Raw genomic sequence first — 25197 nt, 5'->3', positions numbered from 1 at the left:
AAATTAAAAAAATGAGATAGCCCTACAAGAATTATCTGACTCCATCAAAAAGAATAACATAAGAATAATAGGTATATCAGAGGGAGAAGAGAGAGAAAATGGAATGGAGAACATACTCAAACAAATAATAGATGAGAACTTCCCAAGCCTGTGGAAAGAACTAAAGCCTCAAATTCAAGAAGCAAACAGAACACTGAGTTTTCTTAACCCCAACAAACCTACTCCAAGGCATATCATAATGAAATTGACACAAACCAACAGCAAAGAAAAAATTCTCAAGGCAGCCAGGGAAAAGAAGAATACAACATATAAAGGAAGGCCCATTAGATTATCATCAGATTTCTCAGCAGAAACTCTACAAGCTAGAAGAGAGTGGACCCCAATATTTAAAGTCCTGAAAGAGAGGAACTTTCAGCCAAGAATACTATACCCATCAAAGCTATCCTTCAAATATGAAGGAGAAATAAAAACATTCACAGATACAGAAAGATGAGGGAATTTATCATCAGAAAACCCCCACTCCAGGAATTACTAAAGGGGATTCTCCAATCAGATACAAAGAACAAAAAAAAAAACAGAGCCACAAGTAAAAGCTCCAAAAGAACACAATAAAACCAAATTTAAACTGTGACAACAACAAAAAGAAAGAGGGGGAGAAGATGGAGATTAACAGTAGCAAAGGACGATGGAGTGCAAAAGTACTCACAAAATAGTTCGCTACAATGAACAGGGTAGGGACCCTTTTCATTACTCAAAGGTAACCACCATTGAAAAAACCACCACAAAAGCACATGAGATAAAAAAGATAGCAACAGAGGAAAGATGTATGGAATACAACCAAATAAAAACAAAAGATAGAAAAACGAAAGAGAAGGATCAAACAAGACACAAAACTAACAGAAAGCAAGATATAAAATGGCAATAGGGAACTCACAAGTATCAATAATTACACTAAATGTAAACGGATTAAACTCACCAATAAAAAGGCACAGAGTAGCAGAATGGATTAAAAAAGAAAATCCAAATGTATGCTGCCTACAGGAAACTCATCTAAGTAACAAGGATAAAAACAAATTCAAAGTGAAAGGCTGGAAAACAATACTCCAAGCAAATAACATCCAAAATAAAGCAGGTGTAGCAATACTCATATCGGATAATGCTGACTACAAGACAGGAAAAGTACTCAGAGATAAAAATGGCCATTTCATAATGGCTAAGGGGACACTGAATCAAGAAGACATAACAATTTTTAATATATATGCACCAAACCAAGGAGCACCAAAATATATAAGACAGCTACTTATTGATCTTAAAACAAAAACTGACAAAAATACAATCATACTTGGAGACCTCAATACACCGCTGACGGCTCTAGATCGGTCATCCAAACAGAGGATCAACAAAGACATAGTGGCCTTAAACAAAACACTAGAGCACCTGGATATGATAGACATCTACAGGACATTTCATCCCAAAGTGACTGAGTATACATTTTTCTCCAGTGTACATGGATCATTCTCAAGAATTGACCATATGTTGGGCCACAAAAACAACATCAGCAAATTCAGAAAAATTGAAGTTGTACCAAGCATATTTTCTGATCATAAAGCCTTGAAACTAGAATTCAACTGCAAAAAAGAGGAAACACATCCCACAAAAATGTGGAAACTAAACAACATACTTTTAAAAAATGAATGGGTCAAAGAAGAAATAAGTGCAGAGATCAAAAGATATATACAGACTAATGAAAATGACAATACAACATATCAGAATCTATGGGATGCAGCAAAAGCAGTGATAAGAGGGAAGTTCATATCACTTCAGGCATATAAGAACAAACAAGAGAGAGCCCAAGTGAACCACTTAACTTCACACCTTAAGGAACTAGAAAAAGAAGAACAAAGACAACCCAAAACCAGCCGAAGAAAGGAGATAATAAAAATCAGAGCAGAAATAAATGAATTAGAGAACAGAAAAACTATAGAAAAAATTAATAGAACAAGGAGCTGGTTCTTTGAAAAGATCAACAAAATTGACAAACCCTTGGCAAGACTTACCAAGGAAAAAAGAGAAAGAACTCATATAAACAAAATCCAAAATGAAAGAGGAGAAATCACCACAGACACCGTAGATATACAAAGAATTATTGTAGAATACTATGAAAAACTTTATGCCACTAAATTCAACAACCTAGAAGAAATGGATAAATTCCTAGAACAATACAACCTTCCTAGACTGAGTCAAGAAGAAGCAGAAAGCTTAAACAGACCTATCAGTAGAGAAGAAATAGAAAAAACCATTAAAAACCTCCCCAAAAATAAAAGTCCAGACCCTGACGGTTATACCAGCGAATTTTATCAAACATTCAAAGAAGACTTGGTTCCTATTCTACTCAAAGTCTTCCAAAAAATTGAAGAAGAAGCAATACTTCCAGACACATTTTATGAGGCCAACATAACCCTCATACCAAAACCAGGCAAGGATGGCACAAAAAAAGAAAACTACAGACCAATATCTCTAATGAATAGAGATGCTAAAATACTAAACAAAATACTAGCAAATCGAATACAACAACATATTAAAAAAATAATACATCATGATCAAGTGGGATTCATCCCAGAATCTCAAGGATGGTTCAACATACGTAAAACGGTTAACGTAATACACCATATCAACAAAACAAAGAACAAAAACCACATGATCTTATCAATAGACGCAGAAAAGGCTTTCGATAAAATACAACACAATTTTATGTTTAAGACTCTCAACAAAATGGGTATAGAAGGAAAATATCTCAACATGATAAAGGCCATATATGATAAACCATCAGCTAACATCATATTAAATGGCACTAAACTGAAGGCTTTCCCCCTTAAATCAGGAACAAGACAGGGTTGTCCACTCTCTCCACTCTTATTTAATGTGGTACTAGAGGTTCTCGCCACAGCAATCAGACAAGACAAAGAAATAAAAGGCATCCATATCGGAAAAGAAGAAGTAAAGGTATCACTTTTTGCAGATGATATCATCCTATACATCGAAAACCCCAAAGAATCCACAAAAAGACTACTAGAAACAATAAGCCAATACAGTAAGGTCGCAGGATACAAAATTAACATACAGAAGTCAATAGCCTTTCTATATGCCAACAATGAAACAATTGAGAACGAACTCAAAAGAATAATCCCCTTCACAATTGCAATAAAAAAAATAAAATACTTAGGAATAAACATAACAAAGAATGTAAAGGACTTATATAATGAAAACTATAAACCATTTTTAAGGGAAATCGAAAAAGATATAATGAGATGGAAGAATATACCTTGTTCTTGGCTAGGAAGAATAAATATAATCAAGATGGCTATATTACCCAAAGCAATATACAAAATCAATGCAATTCCAATCAAACTTCCAATGACGTTTTTTAAAGAAATAGAGCAAAAAATCATCAGATTTATATGGAACTATAAAAAACCCCGAATAGCCAAAGCAATCCTAAAGAAAAAGAATGAAGCTGGGGGCATTACAATACCTGACTTCAAACTATATTATAGGGCCACGACAATCAAATCAGCATGGTATTGGCAGAAAAATAGACACTCAGACCAATGGAACAGAATAGAAAGTCCAGAAATAAAACCACATATATATAGTCAAATAATTTTTGATAAAGGGGCCAACAACACACAATGGAGAAAAGAAAGCCTCTTCAATAAATGGTGCTGGGAAAACTGGAAAGCCACATGCAAAAGAATGAAACTGGACTACAGTCTCTCCCCCTGTACAAAAATTAACTCAAAATGGATCAAAGATCTAAACATAAGACCTGAAACAATTAAGTACATAGAAGAAGACATAGGTACTCAACTCATGGACCTGGGTTTTAAAGAGCATTTTATGAATTTGACTCCACAGGCAAGAGAAGTGAAGGAAAAAATTAATGAATGGGACTACATCAGACTAAGAAGTTTTTGCTCAGCAAGAGAAACTGATAACAAAATAAACAGAAAGCCAACTAAATGGGAAATGATATTTTCAAACAACAGCTCAGATAAGGGCCTAATATCTAAAATATACAAAGAACTCATAAAACTCAACAACAAACAAACAAACAATCCCATAAAAAAATGGGAAGAGGATATGAACAGACACTTCTCCCAGGAAGAAATACAAATGGCCAACAGATATATGAAAAGATGCTCATCTTCTTTAGCTATTAGAGAAATGCAAATCAAAACGGCAATGAGATACCACCTCACACCTGTTCGATTAGCTATTATTAACAAGACAGGTAATAGCAAATGTTGGAGAGGCTGTGGAGAAAAAGGAACCCTCATACACTGTTGGTGGGAATGTAAAGTAGTACAACCATTATAAAGAAAGTATGGTGGTTCCTCAAAAAACTGAAAATAGAACTACCTTATGACCCAGCAATACCTCTACTGGGTATATACCCCAAAAACTCAGAAACATTGATACGTAAAGACACATGCAGCCCCATGTTTATTGCAGCATTGTTCACAGTGGCCAGGACATGGAAACAACCAAAAAGCCCGTCAATAGATGACTGGATAAAGAAGATGTGGCACATATACACTATGGAATACTACTCAGCCATAAGAAATGATGACATCGGAACATTTACAGCAAAATGGTGGGATCTTGATGACATGATACGAAGCGAAATAAGTAAATCAGAAAAAAACAGGAACTGCATTATTCCATACGTAGGTGGGACACAAAAGTGAAACTAAGAGACACTGATAAGAGTGTGGTGGTTACGGGGGGGAGGGGGGAATGGGAGAGGGAAAGGGGGAGGGGGAGGGGCACAAAGAAAACAAGATAGAAGGTGACAGAGGACAATCTGACTTTGGGTGATGGGTATGCAACATAATTGAACGACAAGATACCCTGGACTTGTTATCTTTGAATATATGTATCCTGATTTATTGATGTCACCCCATTAAAAAAATAAAATTATTTTAAAAAAATTAAAAAAATGAAAGCTTGTGAATGTTTTTCTTAATCTTTTTATTGATATTAACAATTCCAATTATCATAAGCATGATAGTTTACTTAGAGCTATGAGAGATGTATACATTTTATTATCAGAGGAAGGTCTCTGTTGTGCCCCAGCCATTTAAAATTGGCTTAATCCAAAGTTAAATTCAGGGTAGTCATAATCAACTAAATGATTTATAAGTCCTGGCTTCCCTTCTTTACTAAAGGAATTTTTAAATCCTTCTATTCATCTTTAAGAGAAGACTTCTCGTCTGACCTGTGGTGGCGCAGTGGATAATGCATCAACCTGGAATGCTGAGGTTACCAGCTGGAAACCCTGGGTTTGCCGGGTCAAGGCACATATGGGAGTTGATGCTTCCTGATCGTCTCCCCTTCTTTCTCTCTTTCTGTCTCTCTCTGTCTCTCTCTCCCTCCTCTCTAAAAAAAGTTTATTAAAAGAGAAGACTTCTCAATAGTTAAGTAGAATTGTAGGAGACTAGTTCTATACAAGGGAGAAGCATGGTATAGTAATTACGAGCACAAGTTACAATACGTCAGTGCACTTCAGTTTCCTCTCCTGTGAAAAGGACATAGAGACAGCACCTGCCTCCTAGGGTTGCTATCAGAACTGAATGAATAAAGACATATAAAGTCACTAAAAGTACACTTGGCAAATAGTGTTTGATATTATTCTTTTTGTATTAATAAATGTTTCATTTGATTTATTTTTCTGTTAGTTCCATATGTAAAAATTGTGGCTTTTACTTTTTGATTACAGTTTACTTTCAGTATTATTTTGTATTGGTTTTAGGTATACAGCATAATGGTTAGACAAAAATATACTTTATAAAATGTTTCCATTGATATTTTCAGTACCCATGTTATTATTCTTATCACCAATGATCTTACTCCTCAAATGTTGTTACTTTAACAATACAATTATAAAATAAAAGGTGAAATAAAAAAAAAAAGATGCTACACTATCTTCATAATTATAACAGGAGAAAAGACATTTTATCTAAGCACTTAGGCTAAATAAAAATATCCCACATGTCTAGTAGCCTTGTACTAATGGGATTTAGTCAAGTAATGATTAATCTACATCAGAAATACTTCCTAAATGACTTCTCAAGTGACTTTTGCAGCATTCTTATTCTATTTAGAGTAAATGCAAATTCTGTAAATGCTAAGATATGGCAAATGGCATAATCATCGTCATCTAAACTTCTCACATATTAGAATTAAGGCTACTTCTTTTTCTAAGAATTTGGGGTTGCAGATAAAGTGAGATTTCTTCAAAGTTTAGTGAGTTGTTTTTTTCAAAGTTTTATACCTTAGATATTATCTTTGTAGTCACATAGACTGGGTTTAACCCCAGTCCCATTCCTTTCCAACCAGATAACCTCCAATAAGTGTTTTAAGCTCTCCAAGCCCTAGTTCCTTCCCCTATAACATGAGGCTAGCAATGCCTGCAACGAAGGATGGTCACAGGATTAAATGAGGTAAAGTGTGTAAAGGTACTGTCACGCGTGGCATTGTCGCTGCTCAGTAAGGAAAAGCAGCAGCCATTATCATCACTGTTGCTGAGATTCTTTTACTTAACTGTTTGCCTTATTAATTTCATTAGGTCTTTTTTAAACAAATAAATGTCAGAAGAAGATCCTATAATGTCAATGTGTGTCTTATAAAAATTAATCAGAACCTGAAAGTACCTTGACCTTAGTTGTTCACATGCCAACTTAATATTTCTTTCTTCTCTAGGTTCTTTTCCTTCCAAAACAAATGTCTCTTTTCTAAGCTCAAAGTGAAGAGCATGTGAATGTTTCTCGATGAACTCTCTTACAACTTTTTCATTGTTTGGCTGACAACCATCTCGAGCATTTTTTATGCAAATTGTGGTAATTTCACCATCCACCTTCTCCTGACACTGAACATGAAATTTTTTCAATGTGCTTTCATAAAACCCACTCTTTTTCAGGTAAAGAAAAACATCTGTTTCGAGAACAAGCATTTCTCCACACCTAGTAGTCTCGGGTACTGAGGGCCTGAGTGACTCCAAAGAGTTACCCCCTCTCGGGAGACTCTTTCTGGGGCTCTGTCTACCCCGCTTTTCCCTCTCGCTTATAAAATGTCTGTCTGTTTCTAAAAGAGAACTTGCTTTTAATAGCAAAGATTCTTTGAGCTTCTTGATAGCCAGAAATGATCCCTGAACAGAGATTCTTCCATTGTGCTCCAAAGGACTGAAGCATAAAGATGGAATCTTCCTTTTCAGGTCCGTTACCAGGCTTTCCAGAATGATTTGAGTCCGAAAAATGGAGAGATCAAGAACAGCCTTTACAGAACTGAAAACCTAAAATTAAAGACAGAGAAATTAAGAGAGCACTGCCGAGCACAGCAGACTGCACAAACCCGTTCTCTTTCTGCCACTGTCTCTGCAGCAGCTGCCCTAAACCAGCCCCAGTTCCCTGACACAGACTGGCTTCTTGCACCGCAGCAGCTCATCAAAGGGATCCCACAACCCCACAGAGCCCACTGTGTTCAATTTGGAATTCACCGTCTCACTGCATTCCCCAAAACAGAGGCAGTCCAATACTTTCTAGAGGCAGAGCACTTTTTGGAAACAAAGTCTTAAACAGGACCCATGGGTATACACTGCTCAGGTTCTGCTCTGGGGTAAGGGTCCCTCTCAAGAGCCCTCCCAGTTTTAAGTTCAGCTAATGGCTGCACAGAACCCTGGGTTTCTTAGCAAATTAAGTTTTAGATCAATGCTTTGAATTTTAATTTCTTCCTCTGATTTCTGCCTTTTCCTACATCTTGAAAGCTGCTTTTTTAATGTTCATGCTAATTGGGTTTCTGTGTTCTCCCCAAATAAGTCTTTAGGCAGACACCTGACATCCATGAGAGCATAAAAGCTCACTATCACTTTAAGAGCATTGAGTGAGACATACAGAAAGAGAAGAACAGACCAGGCAGTAATCAAAAACCGATAAGATACAGGTTTGGCCTTTAACACTGACTCAGGTTAGGGACTTTGCATTTTCTTCCCTAGAAGTCCTGAAGGAATAGTGCTTTGTGGCTCCTTTGTAGGGAACACTCTGCAGAAGAAATGAGACCCAGGACACCAGTGGGCCTTCAGCATCACAACCTTACCTTTTCACTAAAATGAGAGACAGTGAGTTGAATGGGTCCAACCTTCTCTGCTAGATAGTGTTTCTTCTTTCTGCTGACATTTTCTGCAACTAAGTGGAAACAATGCCATCAGATGTGTTTGTGGCGTGACACACTAATGATTATTTTAATTCATAACAATAGAGATGTTCAACTCTATTATTTAGAATGCCTAAGATTTTTTTCTACATTTTTTTTCTAAATTCAACTTTGAAATAATTTTCTCTTCTATTTTAATACATTAAAATCCATTTATGTGTAAATATGATCTGAATCATACTTTTAAAAACATACATAAGTATATATATGAATAAAAAACAAACACCTAAAACTTCATTTCCCACTCTGTTAATTACGCCATGAAGAGACTTCACCAACTTACACTGAGAACACCACACTGTCCTGGTTTTCCTCCAATTCACTGGCTGACCTGCTCAGTCTCCTTTGCTAATTTTCCTTCTCTTCCCACTCTCTAGATGTTGGCATGCCTACTTCTCAGGCTTCATACATCTTTGCTAACTTATACCCACCACTGGGTAGTCCATGGCTTTTTCATACCATCTCTACCAGTATCACTTCCAAGAGTCTGTCTTCAGCCTTTCTCCCTTCTGCCTATGGAAATCTTTACTTCATTATCCTAATAAGCATCTCAGTGACCGAAATTCAACTCTAGATAACTCTCCCTCATCCAAGAGGACCCTTCCTCTGGTGCTCCACATCTCAGAAAATGACACCTAATCCATCAGCAAATCCTGAATACCCGCTAGGTCTTCAACTGCCTGCCCTGCTACCACTCGAGTCAAAACCAGCGATGACTAGTAGCTCCTATTCTCCACACAGCTGCCAGATTGACCATCCAAGAAAAGACATCAGATTTTGTCTGTCTTCTGTTCAAAACGCTCCAATGGCTTCCCTCTAACCTAAAATAAACCCCAGACACTTGCCTGGATCTATAAGCTACTTAACATAAACTGGCCCCCAGCTGCCCATTTAGCCACACTCTGACTACTGTCCCCTTCACTCATCCCGCTCCAGCCACATGGGCCTCCTCACTGGTTTTCAAGATGGCCAGCATGCTCCCCGCTCAGAGAATGTTTCCCAACCCTCTCCCTTGGCCAAGAATGTCCCACCTCCTTATCTGTATGAGTCATTCTCTTACTTCATTCAGGTCTCTGCTCAAATGTCACCCAGAGTATTTCCCTACCCGCTCTAGCTAAAGTAGCAGCCTCCCTCACATTCTATCCCTTTATTCTTCTTTATACTTTTTAATAGCACTCATGTTATGTATTAATATAAGCAAATGGTAACATTTCGCCTTTTTTATGGTTGAGTATTTGTGTGTGTGTGTGTGTGTGTGTGCGCGCGCGCACGCGCTTGTATTACATTTTCTTTATCCAATCACATGTCAAAGGACATTTAGGTATTTTCCATGTCTTGTGTACCATGAAAATGCTACTACAATGAACACAGGGATACATATATCTTTTGGAGTAAGTGTTTTCAAATTTTTCGAGTAGATACCCAAAAGAAGTATTGCTGGGTCATATGGTAACTTCATTCTTAATTTTTTTAACAACCTCCATAATGTTTTCCATAGTGTCTGCACCAATTTTATTTCCAGCAGCAGTTACAAGGATCCTCTTTTCCTCCACTTGTTATTGCTTATCCTCTCCAACATGTTATTTCTGGTCTTACTGATAATAGCCATTCTAACTGGCATGAGGTTTATCGCGTAGTTTTGTTCTGCATTTCCCTAATAGTCAATGCACAACATGGTTGGATCTTGAGAGTATCATGCTAAGTGAAATAAGTCAGATGAAAATGGACAAGAACCATGACTTCATTCATATATGGGACATAAAACAAAAACAAATAAAAAAAGAAATCATACATACAGACAACAGACTGCAGGTTACCAGAGGAAAAGGGGAATTGGGGAAAGATGAGGACAGTAAAGGGGATCAAATATAAGGTGATGAAAGAAGACCAGACTCTGGGTGGTAAACACAAAATATAGCATACAGATGTCATATTATAAAGTTGTACACCTGAAATTTATATAATGTTATTAACCAATGTTACCAAAATAAATTTAACTTTTAAAAAGTGCATTATTCATCATGAAAAAAGTAAATAAATATAAACATAAATAAATATAAGTATATAAATATACAAATAAATAGATCACTAAGCATTTTATATATACATTTTTTTTGTATTTTTCCGAAGTTAGAAGCAGGGAGACAGCCTCCCGCATGCACCCGACTGGGATCCACCCAGCATGACCACTAGGGGGTGATGCTTGGCCCCTCTTGGGTGTTGCTCCTCTGTAATCAGTGCTTTCTAGCACCTGAGGTGGAGGCCATGGAGCCGTCCTTAGTGCCCGGGCCAACTTTGCTCCAATGGAGCCTTGACTGCAGGAGGGGAAGAGAGAGACAGAGAGGAAGGAGAGGGGGAAGGAAGGAAAAGCAGATGGGCACTTCTCCTGTGTGCCCTGATCAGTAATCGGACCCTGGACTTCCACACGCCGGGCCAACACTCTACCACTGAGCCAACTGGCCAGGGCTATATATACATTTTGCGTGTTTATCAGCCTACTTCCACAGATCTATGCTTCATGAAAGAAAACATTTTTCCTATTTCATTCATTGTTGAGTCATCAAGTCCTCGAATAGTGCCTAACAAATAACAGACACTCAAAAGGTATTTGTGGCCTGACCAGGGGTTGGTAACACAGTGGTTTGAGCATTGATATGGGATGCTGAGGACCCAGGTTTGAAACCCTAAGGTCACCAGCTTGAGCGAAGGCTCATCTGATTTGAGCACAGGCTCACCAGTTTGAGCACAGGATCATAGACATGACCCCATGGTCACTGGCTTAAGCCCAAAGGTCCCTGACTTGGAGCCCAAGGTCACTGGCTTGAGCCCATGGCCACTGGCTTAAGCAAGGGGTCACTGGCTCAGCTGGAGTCCCCTGGTCAAGGCACGTATGAGAAGCAATCAAGGGAGAACTAAGGTGCTGCAACTACCAGTTGATGCTTCTCACCTCTCTCCCTTCCTGTCTGTCTCACTTTCTCTGTCTGTCTCGCTTAAAAAAAAAAAAAAAAAGATGTTTGTGAATAAATAAGTAAGCCCTCCATTCTTTATTTCTGAGTTACAAATTCAACATATAAAATATTAACTTCCAAAACACGACAATCTCTTTAGAGAAATAATAAGAAGCCCTTCCCAACATCTCTTATATGAACAGCCCCATTGACAAGGAATGACTCGCCTGACCTGTGTTGGTGCAGTGGATAAAGCGTCAACCTGGAAATGCTGAGGTCGCCGGTTCGAAACCCTGGGCTTGCCTGGTCAAGGCACACATGGGAGTTGATGCTTCCAGCTCCTCACCCCTTCTCTCTCTCTGTCTCTCTCTCTGTCTCTCTCTCTCCCCCTCTCTCTCTCTCATCTCTAAAAAAAAAAAATGAATAAATAAAATTTAAAATATTTAAAAAAAAAAAAAAAGAGAAGGAATGACTCAACTAATGGTCCCAGATAAAGGCACTGATAATCCATAGCTTTTTGGATCTCTCTCTGGACTTTATCTTCTCTCAAGTAGAGCAAGGGCTCTTCTCCTCCTATGCTGTGTGATACTTTTACCTCCCAGAGACTGGTATGGAGACTCATTTTCCTCTAGCAATTTATTCTGCCAGTCACTGAACTGTATGGAAGGCTGCCCACCTCCGTGAAGCAGAAGGGGTGAATGTGCTCTGCAGACGCAACTTCCTCGCCTATGCCAGAGATGAGAGTAGCAGACAGAATGGTTGACCTGATCTCTAATCCAAGCCATATTTCTCCAATCTAACTTTTACCAGTAATAAAATATATGTTGGAATATCCATTTGTTGGCTTGAACAAATAGAAGCAAATAATATAATTATATTGCTGAAGCCACTTCAAAATTTCCAAGATAGCCCCTGACTGGTTACCTCAGTCTGTTAAGAGCATCCTCCCAAAACAACCAAGTTGAGGGTTCAATCCCCCATCAGGGCACATGCAAGAAGCACCCAATAAGTATGACTGGGTAAAACAACAAATGAATGCTTCCTTTACCCCTCCCCCCTCTCTCCCTTCCTCTCTCTGTCTCAATCAATAAATAAAAGAAATTAAACCCTAGCCAGATAGCTTGGTTGGTTAGAGCATCATGCACAGAGGTTGCCAGTTCAATTCCACAGTCAGGGCACATACAGGGGCAGCTCCACGTTCCTGTCCCTCTCCCTGCCTCTCTCAAAAACAAAAAATTCCCAAGATAGTTATCTTCTTATTTTTATAAATTTATTTTTCTTTTTCTTTTTATTTATTTGTTTATTTATTTATTTGAGAGAGAGAGAGAAGCAGGAAGAGAAAGAGAAACACTGATTTGTTGTTCACTTATTTATGCATTCATTGGTTGATTCTTGTATGTGCCCTGACCCAGGATCAAACCACAACCTTGGCAGATGAAGATGATGCTCTAACCAACTGAGCTACCCAGCCTTGTTCCAAAGGAGTGATCATATTCGTGAGAGTAGAGACCATTTTTGTGGGATTTTATTTTCCCCATAATATACAAGTTTTCTACAATAAAATGTTTCACTTTTATCCTAATATAATTATATATACACAATTCAAAAACTTTTTAAAGTTTTGAAGAATTCGCCAGTTACTAGCAGCTTTATCATGAGCAATTTTCACATATATTCTTACTAGTGCAATATTGTACCACTTTTATGTTCATAATTAAATAATTTTTTAAAGCCACTTTAAACTTGACCAATCCCATGATCCATTTTGATGTCAATTTCATTACAGAAATATTTGGGGTTTTTTAAATTTTTTTTTAGATTTTATTTATTCATTTTTAGAGAGAGAGGACAGAGAGAGAAAAAGAAGGAGGGAAGAGCAGGAAGCATCAACTCCCAAATGTGCCTTGACCAGGCAAGCTTGGGGTTCCGAACTAGTGACCTCAGTATTCCAGGTTGACACTTTGTCCACTGTGCCACCACAGCTCAGACACAGAAGTATTTTTATAATTACTGAATTTGATATAGAAATACCTTTTTTTTCTTTGAATATTACATATGCAACTCCTTTGGTTCTTGTTGGATATATCACATCTTCAACAACTCCACCCTCATTCTTAATATCTTGGAAGTGCTTCTTCACTAACGTAGTCAGTAACAGATCATTAAAAAGGCCAACTGGAAGACCAGCAACTATAATTGTTCTTTCAGAAGCTTTGAATTGCTTGACATTCAAAACTGATGCCTGTAAGAGAAACAGAAGGATGCTCTTTAAAATATGAGAGTCTGCTTAATATAGGCAACATCACACATCAGTGGGAGAGGCTAGTTTATTCAATAAAGTTACCAGTGCAGGTGATTAGGTACAGAGAGACTGAGAGAGAGAGATAAGCTAGATCCCTGCCTCACACCATATAGAAACATAACCTCTCTATGAATATAAGAATTAAATGTGAAAAGTGAACCCTTTACTTTTTTATACACGGAAAACATTGGTTAACATTTGTGTGATTTTAGTAAGGCCTAAAAATAATGGAAGTCACAAAGGAAAAGATCAAGAAATACAAATTTGAATTAAAATTTAAATTTTTTAAAACATTTCATTTATTGATTTTACAGAGAGAGGAAGGGTGGGGAGCAAGAAGTATCAACTCACAGTTGCTTCACTGTAGTTGTTCATTGATTGCTTATCATATGTGTCTTGACCAGGCAAGCCCAGGGTTTCAAACCAGCTACCCTAGCATTCCAGGTCAACTCTTTATTCACTGCCACAGGCAAGACAAAAATTTAAATTTCAAAAAAAGCCAAACTAACCACAAAATATGGTACTTTGGAGATGGTTGTATGTCTTTTTAATTGTAGACTCCCAAGTACATAAGCCATTAAGAAACACATCGAATCCCTTATTTTATTTTATTTTTATTTTTTGGTAGTATCAGGAAAAGTCACCCCTAAAAAAAAAATAAAACCCTGACAATAATATTGGGGCTGCAGTAGAATAAATCAACCGTCAAGCACATATCTGAGATGGAATTAAACCACTGGGAACATATGCTATTGCAGATCTTACCACCACTGTGGGCACTAAGTGCCAACTATAAGTAGATCCTTCTCTGGGCTCACTCCACTGAACTTCTTATATTATCCAGCTAAGGGATTTCTATTTAAATGTCTTTGTTTGTCCCCCAGTCTATTTAGGGAAGTAGACTGATAAGCTTCCTCCAATGCTTATAGGTAGTCTAGTCTGATTGTACCAGAGCTGAGACATAATCTGTCCTAAATTACCCCCAAGAAGGAGCCCAGGAAGGATAGCTGTCTTACGGGCCCAAGTAATGGTTAACAGATTACAAAGACATTTTGGGCTCTCAGTTAAAAAAAACTCTGTACCCAGAGTAGGACTTCACTGGGGATAGGTAAACTCTTCTGACCCCCCAGGTCGAGAAGATAGTCTAAGTACACACACAGTGTCCTGTCCATTCCAAGAGCACCTTAAAACTAATTTAAAAAAAAAAATGAATAAACCCAAATAAGGGGAGCAATAAGTACAAGAGGAATTTCAAGAAATTTCTACAAGACTGAAAATACATAGAACTTTGTGGAAGGATAAGACAGAGAGAAGGAGCTTATCCAGAACAAGGAAAAGAGGTTGCAGTGGAAAGATGAAAAGCTTCAAGGCAGAACCCAGAAATGAAAAAGGAACAAAAAATAGATTAGTTGAAAGTCTGTGGCAAAATAACTGCTCCAGTTGTCTCTCCACATTCCCTGCCCCAGATATGTGCACACACACACATACACATCACAATGCAGGGCAACAATATTGGGGGAAAAACTCGAGGATTATTTGCTTTAAAAAAAATTTGGCCTGGCTGGTTTGCTCAGCCCAGCATGCAGATGTCCCAGGTTCAATCCCCAGTTAGGGCACACATGAGAAGTGACCATCTGCTTCTCCTTCCCTCCCTCTATCCCTGCTCTCCCTCTTACCCTCCCACAGCCAGTAACTCGACTGGTCCGAGCATCAGCCTCAGGTACTGAGGATAGCTCGGTTGATTCGAGCATCAGCCCTAGACGGAGGTTGCCAGGTGGATCTCAGTCCAGGCACATGTGAGTGTCTGTCTCTCTATCTCCCTTCCTCTCACTTAAAAACAAAAACAAAAAAAAGCAACTGGACATTGTAGGGAGAATCTGACCTGCCGCTATGGGTGCTGGCACTTTAGAACAAGACCCCTGCCCTTTCTGGTATTGCACTTAAGTAAAAATATATATAAAAGTGTTCCTCCATTCTAGCTGCAAGTGGTAAAATACAATTATCCCAAAATAGGTCTTCCTAGCAGAGGGAAGAAATAAAGAGAGATTTGTCAAATTTTCAGGGAATTTTACTTCACAAGAGGTTTGTCTTCATTACTGTACATTTGCCTCTAAGAGTCCACAGGACTTCAATAAGTAAATAACCAGTGAATTACCTTCTTTTTTGCTCTTCATCAATGTCAAAGAAAATTTTCAATCAATTTAAATTCAGAAAATCTCACTTCACCTCTGCCCTCATCAGTGCGAAGGCTGTATTTCTTTATTCACGTGTCTACATCTAATTTATCTTTGAAATCAAATGAACTTCTCCCTGATGGCTATTGATCTCTTCTATCCATGTGAAAGGAAAAGAGACGTCTTCAGAGATTTCGTCCTTAAATTTTTTATTGACTTTTTTTTTAAAGAAACATTGACTGTTCCACCTATTTATGCATTTATTGGTTTGTTGTTTTTTTGTTTTTTTTGAGAGAGAGAGAGAGAAAGAGAGAGAGAGAGAGCAAGGGGGAGAGAGAGCAGGAGAAATGAGCATCAACTTGTTTTTCCACTTAGTTGCACGGCCATTGATTGCTTCTCAAACCTTCTCTGATTCAGGCTGGAACCAGAGGCTTCATATCAAGCCCGTTACCCAGGACCCAGCCCACCAGGAATCAAACCTGCCACCTCGGCGCTCCTGGATGATGCTCTACCCACTGAGCACAGGCCAGGGCTCTTTGGTTGATTTTTGTATGTGCCCTGGCCAGGGATCCAACTGCAACCTTGGTATATTGGGATGATGCTCTAAGTCTAACCAACTGAGCTACCTAGCCAGGACAAAAAGAGGTATTTTTGGAGACAGCCCTTTCAAGATTTACTACATAAAGGCAGAGGATTTTGGAACATGAGCAGAATTTTAGCCAAGAGGTACTAAGGTGATGGCATTTTCCCAATATCAATGATATATTTTAAGAAATTTTTAACCATCATATCAGAAACCAAAAAGATATCAAGAAAACCTTTGAGTTTATATTTGCAAGTAAATAAATGTTTGTAAAGTAGAGCATTGGGGGTAAATAATTAGATCCATTCACTGCTTTTGTTTATATTTTCTTAAAATCAGTTGTTTATTTTCACTGTTGCTTTTACTGCTACCCAGTAAACAAAATCGCAGTTGCATCTCACACTGCTTTGGCATTTCTCGGACACTAACATCTCACCAAGAATTAAGGGCCTGCCACTGCTTTCAAGAGCTTGATAGAAAGCACAGGAAAGGATAACTCTTGAATTTGCTAACTACTCTTGCTAACTAGCACAGAGGGTGAAAACACACAGCCATTTTCTACAGAATGAACTAAGGCCACAAGAGGGAATTCCCACATCCCCACTAACGGAGGCATGATATCGATCTGGATGCCTTCCCAAATTGTGTCCTTGGCTGGAATCCTCCTTGCTGGCTCCTTTCAAAAGGAAACTGTGGCCTCCATTTCTGGGTAACTCCCTCCACTCTTGTTCACCAAAGCGGCAGTGGCCCGGGGGGGGGGGGGGGGGGGCAGTTAAGCCCCAACATAGCCTGCAAAGCGACTCTCACTAAACAGCTGTGCCTCTGGCAACAGGGCATTGGGAGCGGGACGTGGCCGCGGCGTCTCGTCCTTTTTCAGCGGCGCCTCTAGCACAGCCCGCTGCGAATTTCAGGCGCGCTCACTGCAGCTACGCCCGCAGGTGCGGAAATGGTGTGAGACTTTGCCCGGCAGGTGGGCCCCTAGGCAACGCCCGCGACCCAGGCCCCGCCCGCGCCCTGCCCGGGTGGGTCCCCACCGTGGCCCGCCCCCATCAGGCCCCGTGTCCTAGGGGACCGTAGCGAGGGGACCAGGAAGGCTCTGCCCTGCAAAACCAAACCAAAATCAACTTGCCATGGCGGCGGAGAGACGCGCCGTCCGCGGTTGGCAGGGCCGGCATCTGGCGGAGCGCGAACAACGGGGCGGGACGGCAGGCAGGTTTTGGTTTCGGTTTTTTCCCCAGTCGCTTAGAGACTTGCAAGACAAGGCGGTCCTTCCCCCCCAGCCCGCTGGTCTGCAGCCTCACAGGCTAGGGTTGCGAGCTCAGACTCCAACGAGCCACTGCCAGCGCCGGCCCGGATGCCTTCGGTACTTTCTCAACTTTTGAAACCGTGCAGGACTAACACCAGGATTCCCGGCGGGGAATTCAAGGATTCTCCGGGTCTGTGTCTGTCCTGTGCTCAGAAGAATCTGATCGTCCTTCCCACGCCCTCATGATCTCCCAGGAGTCTTCTCACCACACCACACCGGTGCCTCCTGTTAGTCACCCACCCAGCCCAGGGCCACTCACAGGGCCATAGCCTGGTGTGCAGGATACAGGATGAAAAGCTCACGGTCCCTACCAAGAGAGCGCCACCATCTACTACGCGGGCCTTAGACTGCTGAGTCTGGCATTTAGGAGAACCCAGGTAATGTACATACACAGATTCAAAGTCAAAGAGAGCACGAAGCCAAAAGCAAGTGGTTGGCAAATATGAAGAAACTCAATTTCACTCCTAAGTAAAGAAATACAAATTGAAATCATGAGGTCCCTTTTTTCCGCTATTAGATTGGCAAAAATTAAAGTGTGCTACTGCTAGTGTTAGCCAGTGTGAGGCAGTAATAATGGTGCTGCAAGCCTAAATAGGTGCAAACATTTCTAAGGATTTGGGCCCCTTTCAAAATGTAAAATGCAAAAATTAAAAGAAAAAAGTTTCAAAATGTTTATATCCTTAGATTAGCAATTTCACTTTCAGAACTGCACTGAAGTTATAGTGCACAAGTGGAACTAAGATATTATACAGGCATTTTAGTTGAGCGTTGTTTGCAATATACATATTTATTTTAAAAACCGGTATCCACCCAGATAAACCATGGATAGAACTATATTATATGGCCAATGGCACATCTAAGGCTATGAAGGTTGTTAAACAGAGTGGGACCCATATGTAATTCCCCAATTTGTATTTTATCTTCAAATTTCTACACCTAAATGCTCGCTTAAATGTCTAATAAGCATGTGAAATTTCACAAGGCCAACCAGAACTCTCCTTCCTCACTTTCTTCCCCCTCAGTAAATAGTTGCACTGCTCGCCTAGGAGCTCGAGCTCCCGACTCACTGGTGTTCCTCGGTTTCTCTCTTCCTTGGCTCTATGAGTATATTCCACCAATGGCACAGCACACTCCGACTCCACCTCTACCCTCAGATCAAGTCCACATCCTGCCTTGTTCCCTTCCATTCATTCTGGATACCACAGGCCGGATGATATTTTATAAATGCAAATTAGAATTGGTCCCTGTTTAAGCACTTCATTTTTTTTCCACTGCACTTTAAATAAAATTTATATTTCTCACCTGGAAAGCAAAATGGCCTTGATCTGTTTTCTTTGGCCAGATCTAGCCATGTCCTCAGTGCCTCTGTTCTAATGGTAACAAGCATCTTACCAGGGAGCTTTTCCCTGCCTTGGTTCTATTTCTAGGTGCCTTGGTTCTATTATTTTCTTTCTCTCTCTCTCTCTCTTTCTTTCTTTCCTTCCTTCCTTCTTTCCTTTTATTTATTTATTTATTATTTATTTATTTATTTTTAGTGAGAGGAGGGGAGATAGGCTCCTACATGTGCCCTACCAGGATCTACCTGGCAACCCCCATCTGGAGCCAATCAACCAAGGTATTCTCAGTGCCTGAGACTGACCCTCAGACCATCCAAGCTATTCTCAGCACCTGTGGCGCACACTTTAACCAATCAAGCCATTGGCTGTAGAAGGGAAAGAGAGCTAGAAGAGGGAGAAAGAGGGAGAGAGAGCTGATGATTGCTTCTCCTATGTGCCCTAACAGGATCAAACCAGGGACATCAACACACCAGGCCGACGCTCTATGCACTGAGGAAACCGACCATGGCTCGGTTCTATTTCTAGGTATGGAAAGCTCCTCCTTGGACCTCACTCAACTGGCTCCATCTTGTCATTAGAGTCTTAGCTCGAAAGATCCCTCTCAGAAAGATTATTTCTCATCATCCAGTCTTAATTTGTTTCACCTAGTTAATTGTTATTCTCTCATCCTGTTATTCCATCTCAATAGCACCCTTTCAAAAACATATCTTCACATAATTGTTTTTTCTTGCTTGTCTCCCCCCACGATCTCCCCCAACAGTAACTGTTAGTACTGCTCACCAATACCCCTTTCTTTTCTGTTCAGGCACTTGAAGGGATAGCCCTTCGTCACTCAGGAGCTTAAGCATGGTCTTGTGATTCTGGCAACCAATGAAATGTGAGAAGAATTGACAGGTCTCATATATTTAGGTGGAAGCACTTCATTGCCAGGCAAGAGTTTCCAAGGCTTTCTCCATTACCTTTTATGCTCATGTATTGAAAAGAACAGGTATCACTGAGCCAACATATAGAACACAACTGTACTAGGAAGTTACCTGGACACATAACAAAATTTACATGAATGAAAACTAAAACTTTGACATTTTAAGCCACTGAACATTTTTCAATAATACTACCTAGGATATTGTTGGTAAAATAAGTTTGCAAATATGATATATAGGTTTGCTCACTTGTAGCTTGCATTGGGTGTGGGAGACAGGCTATAAGCAGGCAGGGTCATTATAGCCTAAGGCTTAGTTTTAAGACTAAGCCTTTCCCACCCTAAGTGACTTTGTATCAGAGACTTCCTTGTTTGTATATTGGATTAAAGGTTTTGATTTCTACACTATAAAATGGGGCAGAGGAGCCCATGCTGGAGGAAAGCAGAGAAAGGCCATGTGGAGGAGAGAAGTAGGCAAGATGGTAGAGTGCTGAAGAAGAAGCCAATTTGTGCCAAGAGAAGGAGATGGGGAACAGAGGTGAATAAGGCTGGTGAGGTAGAAAATTTTGATTCTAGGAAACTCGGATAAGTCAGTGGCTTTGGGAGTCCTGAATGGAAAGGGAAGTGTTTTCCCACTGTGTGTATTTTTTGCCCACCAGATGCAAGCTAGGATAAAGATAATGGCCCACCAGTTCTTGGCTCCATTGTTTCATTACTGTCTCTCTGAATCAAATGCGAACCTACATGGGCCAGACGGCTGTGATGGTGGCCATGGCTACTAGCTTTACAGATATCCTGACTAATATATCCCACACAAGGAAGGAAAACCATGAAAACATTTACAAATCATAGTGAAAAACACTAAGAGAGCCTGACCAGGTGGTGGCACAGTGGATAAAACATTGGACTAGGATGCGGAAGACCCAGGTTCGAGACCCCAAGGTCGCCAGCTTGAGCGAGGGCACATCTGGTTTGAGCAAAAGCTCACCAGCTTAAGCCCAAGGTTGCTGGCTCGAGCAAGGGATTACTTGGTCTGCTGAAGGCCCGCGGTCAAGGCACATATGAGAAAGCAATCAATGAACAATTAAGGTGTTGCAACGCTCAACGAAAAACTAATGATTGATGCCTCTCAACTCTCCATTCCTGTCTGTCTGTCCTTGTCTATCCCTCTCTCTGACTCTCTCTGTCTCTGTAAAAATTAAAACAAACAAACAAACAAAAAAAAACACTGAGATACCGGGTAAGGTATTTGTATCCAGAATATACAAATAACTCTTACAATTCAAAAATAAGAAGACAATCCAATTTAAAAATGGACAAAAAATCTAATAGACACTTCATCAAAGAAAATACACTAATGAATAATATACACATGACAATAAGCTCAGCATCATTAGTCATTAAAGGAATGTAAATTAAAACCACAATGAGAAACCACTCTGCACTAAAATGGCTTTAATCAAAAAGATAAGAAACATCATCAAGAATATGAAGGTTCAAAAAAAAAGAAATAAGAACTCTCATACATGGTGGGAAAGTAAAATGTTACAGCCATCTTTTTTTTTAAAGAATTTAAAATTTTTTTAATTTTTTAATTTTTTTTTATTTTTATTTATTCATTTCAGAAAGGAGAGGGGGGGGAGAGAGAGAAGGGGGAGAGGAGCAGGAAGCATCAACTCCCATATGTGCCTTGACCAGGCAAGCCCAGGGTTTCGAACCAGCGACCTCAGCATTTCCAGGTCAATGCTTTATCCACTGCGCCACCACAGGTCAGGCCCATCATTTTTTTTTAACTTACTGTGTTGACATGTTTTCAACTGTCCCACTCAATATAACACCCTCTAGACACCACATTGTGCTTCTCCCACACCCCATGCAAAGTCTCTTTCTACCCCTACTTTTCTCCTTTTGCCCCTCTCCCTACCTCCACCCCCCCTTCCCCTCTGGCTATTGCTATCCTGCTATCTGTAAATATGTGTTATGCATATGATTTTAGCTAATCCTTTTTTGTTCTTTGATCTCACCCCCTCTTCCTCCTTCTCTGTGACAACTGTCTATCTGTCCCCTGTGCCCTGCCTCTGTTTCTATTTTGTTCTTCAGTTAATTGTGTTCATTATTGTGATTCCACAAATAAGTGAGATCATATCTTCCTGTGCCTGCCTTATTTCAGTTAGCATAATAATCTCCAGGTCCATCCATGCTGTTGCAAAAAGTAAGATTTCCTTCTATTTTACAGCTGCATGGTATTCCATTGTGTAAACATACCATAACTTTTTTATCCAGTCATCCACTCATGGATATTCTGGCTGTTTCAAGATTTTGGCTATTGCAAATAATGATACAATGAACATGGGCGGGGAGTACATATCTTCTTTCAAATTAGTGTTTTGGGATTCTTAGGATATTTTCCTAGAAGTGGGCTAAGCTGGATCATAAAGCAATTCCATTTTTAATTTTTTGAGGAAATGCCACAATGTTTTCCACGGTGGCTAAGCCACCTTTTAAAACAGTTTAGCAGTTTCTTAAAGGATAAATTGACTGTAGAACCAATAAATTTGCTCTTAGAAAACTAACCAGGAGAAATGATTTATATGCAAATGCTCATAACATTATACATAATAGTCAAAAAGTGAATAAGCCAAATAGCCATCAATAGCTTAAAGGATAAACTAAATGCCATATATGTGTATATGGTATATACAATATAATACTATTTATTCAGCAATAAAAAGCAGTGATATACTGATACATGCTACAGCAAGGATGAAGTTCATAACATCATGCTCAGTAAGGAAACCAGACCCAAAGGCCACATATTGTACAATTTTATTTAACCAGAAGAGACAAGTATATGAAGAGAGAAAGTAGAAAAGTGATGGCTTGGGTTTGAGGTGGGAACAAAGATTAACTGTAAATGAACATGAGCACCGTAATCCAAGTGGGAATCCTTGCTAGAGAATGATGAGAGAGCTAGCCGTAGCCAGGAATGCAGGTCTACCCAACTGTGCCATTGAACCTGATGTAGAGCAACTTTAACCCGAATGTGCCGACCATTCCAACTTGTATGTGCTGACAAGGGCATGCTACTCCAAAATGTGATTCCTTGACATATTGAATATTTCAAACTGAAAGAATATGAAAAATGGCATGAGCAAGAAGGACCTTCTAACTTTCTCCCGAAACAAGTCCTGAAAGCCGCTGGTGAGGTGCCTTCCCTTTACCCAGAGGAAGGAGGATCCTTCCCTCCAAATACCAAGGGAAACAGAGGGCAATCTGAACCAACAGGCCTTGCTAAGTTTCCCCTAGTTTGCTGCACTTTGATACCCTGTCTTATCATTTTTTCCTTTCTATGACTTTATACCCTTCATCAACCCTAGCATAAAAATATTGAGGTTTAACCATTTCTTCAGGGTTTTTTTGTTTCCTTATGAAAGCTCCAGTGTCACTTTGTGTGTGTGTGTGTGTGTCTGTGTGTGTGTGTGTGTCTGTGTGTATTTTTCTGAAGTTGGAACGGGGAGGCAGCCAGACAGACTCCCACATGCGCCCAACCGGGATCCACCCGGCATGCCCACCAGGGGGCGATGCTCTGCCCATCTGGGGCGTTGCTCTGTTGTAACCAGAGCCATTCTAGTGCCTGAGGCAGAGGCCACAGAGCCATCCTCAGCGCCCGGGGCCAACTATGCTCTAATGGAGCCTTGGCCGCGGGAGGGGAAGAGAGAGACAGAGAGGAAGGAGAGGGGGAGGGTGGAGAAGCAGATGGGCACTTCTCCTGTATGCCCTGGCCGGGAATCGAACCCGGGACTCCTGCACTCCAGGCCGACGCTCTACCACTGAGCCAACCGGCCAGGGCCTCACATAAAATTTATCTTAAATAAGTTTGTATGCTTTTCTCCTGTTAATCTGTCTTTGTCACTTTAATTTAAAGATCCAGTTATGATTCTCAAAGGGTTGAGGAAAACTTTTTTGTCCTCTATAGTGCTGAACTATCCCTGAGGGAGCATGACTCCAAATGTGGCCAAAATAATTCTCACAGCTTATTACTGCATCTGTATCAAAAAACATTTTAATCTCTGACACCCCAGTTTATAAACATTACAATCTCTGACACCCTCCTCTCTCACTGTACTTGTCTTTGTCTCACAACTTAAGTAAAATTGAATTGGGTGACATTTTCTTGACTATTACAAATTTGTGAGACCAAAAAACAAAACAAAACCCATTATCTGTATCTTGATATTTATTTTCATAAGATGTGGCATATACTGTAAAAAGTCTGAAACAAGGATAAAAAGAATATTATTATAAAGGAGTAGTACTCGAGGCTGAAAGTAAGCAATGACATAGCCCTCTATTGGACTATTAATAAAAGTACAGATGGATGCCTATCTTTCTACAAAGCAACAGCAGCCACATTTATTAAGATCCTTAAAAGAATTTATATTCTTTAAACTGTCAACCTTGCTGAAATAAGGATAGAACTATAGAAAAGATTTGTACTCCAAGATAATATAAGGGGTTTATGATGACTATAGCACTTATAAATGTAAAAAAAAAAAAAATTGAAAATAAATTTTATGGCCAACAATAGGAAAATACTATCATAGGCAGTGGTGGAATTCAAATAATTTAACAACTGGTTCTCTGCCCTAATTACCATTTTAAGTATAAAAAAATGATATACTGAAACATAGTTTACTATTTAATGCATTTAATACTTAAATAAGAACAATAAAAAGTACATAAAACTAGATTATAAGAAAGAATTTTAAAATATTAATGAAAAATATTAAATAATACCTGACAAAAAAAAATAGAACTGTTATTTAAGATATTTTCAATGACAGTTTGTCATCCCCTGGTTGTTTGGCACTTTTTCTCGTTACATTATATGTGTGTTTACTGAAATAACAAATGCAAAAGAATTGAAATGTAGTAATTCGTCACAGGTATAATGAGTTTTATGAAATGAATAAATAAATAAATATTACAAGCATAGTTCCATCATATTTTTTTCACCTATGGACGGAATGAACATTACTACAGGTGCTTAGAAAATGCTGTTGAGCAGATAAACGTTAAGAAAGACTAAGAAATATAAATTTGTGTTTTCAACATTGGGCACTGCCCAGGTGCCCACCTTAAGGAGGACCCTGATTACAAGTGCCATTTTAACAATCGGTTCGCCAAACTCAATAAAAAATTAGGTATCGGTTCTGCTGAACTGGTGTGAACCGGCTGCATCCCACCACTGTGGCTATTCCTGTTCATTCCAGGAGATTCCTGAGCCTGCCATGTCCTGGGCTCCCAAACTCAGGGACGGGCTGATCCCCTTGACCCTCCCATGGAAGAGTGACTGGGAG

The 25197-nt window shown here is 39.6% G+C and overlaps 1 protein-coding gene and 1 non-coding gene across 2 annotated transcripts; both read right to left on the bottom strand.

Annotated features, from left to right (window-relative positions):
• Positions 1-5014: 5014 nt before the first annotated feature.
• RBM43 (RNA binding motif protein 43) lies at positions 5015-17532 on the bottom strand. The gene is made up of 4 exons (XM_066281253.1): positions 17405-17532; positions 13248-13458; positions 8152-8240; positions 5015-7351 (listed from the first exon to the last, which is right to left on the bottom strand). Exons 1-4 carry the CDS (start codon positions 17405-17407, stop codon positions 6596-6598), a joined length of 1059 nt encoding a protein of 352 aa, XP_066137350.1. The 5' UTR covers positions 17408-17532; the 3' UTR covers positions 5015-6595.
• Positions 17533-23611: 6079 nt separating this feature from the next.
• TRNAS-GGA (transfer RNA serine (anticodon GGA)) lies at positions 23612-23687 on the bottom strand. Its single transcript has one exon. It is a non-coding gene; the product is annotated as a tRNA-Ser (tRNA).
• Between the last annotated feature and the right edge of the window lie 1510 nt (positions 23688-25197).

Source organism: Saccopteryx bilineata, chromosome 5 (assembly GCF_036850765.1).
Source record: "Saccopteryx bilineata isolate mSacBil1 chromosome 5, mSacBil1_pri_phased_curated, whole genome shotgun sequence".
Lineage (NCBI taxonomy): Eukaryota > Metazoa > Chordata > Mammalia > Chiroptera > Emballonuridae > Saccopteryx > Saccopteryx bilineata.
The sequence above is the reverse complement of the archived record's forward strand: the minus strand, read 5'-3'. Positions and strand labels throughout refer to the sequence as shown.

Bases quoted from the DNA above. Each gene is read 5' to 3' on its own strand.
- RBM43 (XM_066281253.1), bottom strand. The intron at 8,241-13,247 runs GTATTTCTATAT...GTTTCCACTTAG, and splicing joins AATATTCAAAGAAAAAAAAG to TTGCAGAAAATGTCAGCAGA. The intron at 7,352-8,151 runs GTAAGGTTGTGA...CTTTAATTTTAG, and splicing joins TCTCTCATTTTAGTGAAAAG to GTTTTCAGTTCTGTAAAGGC.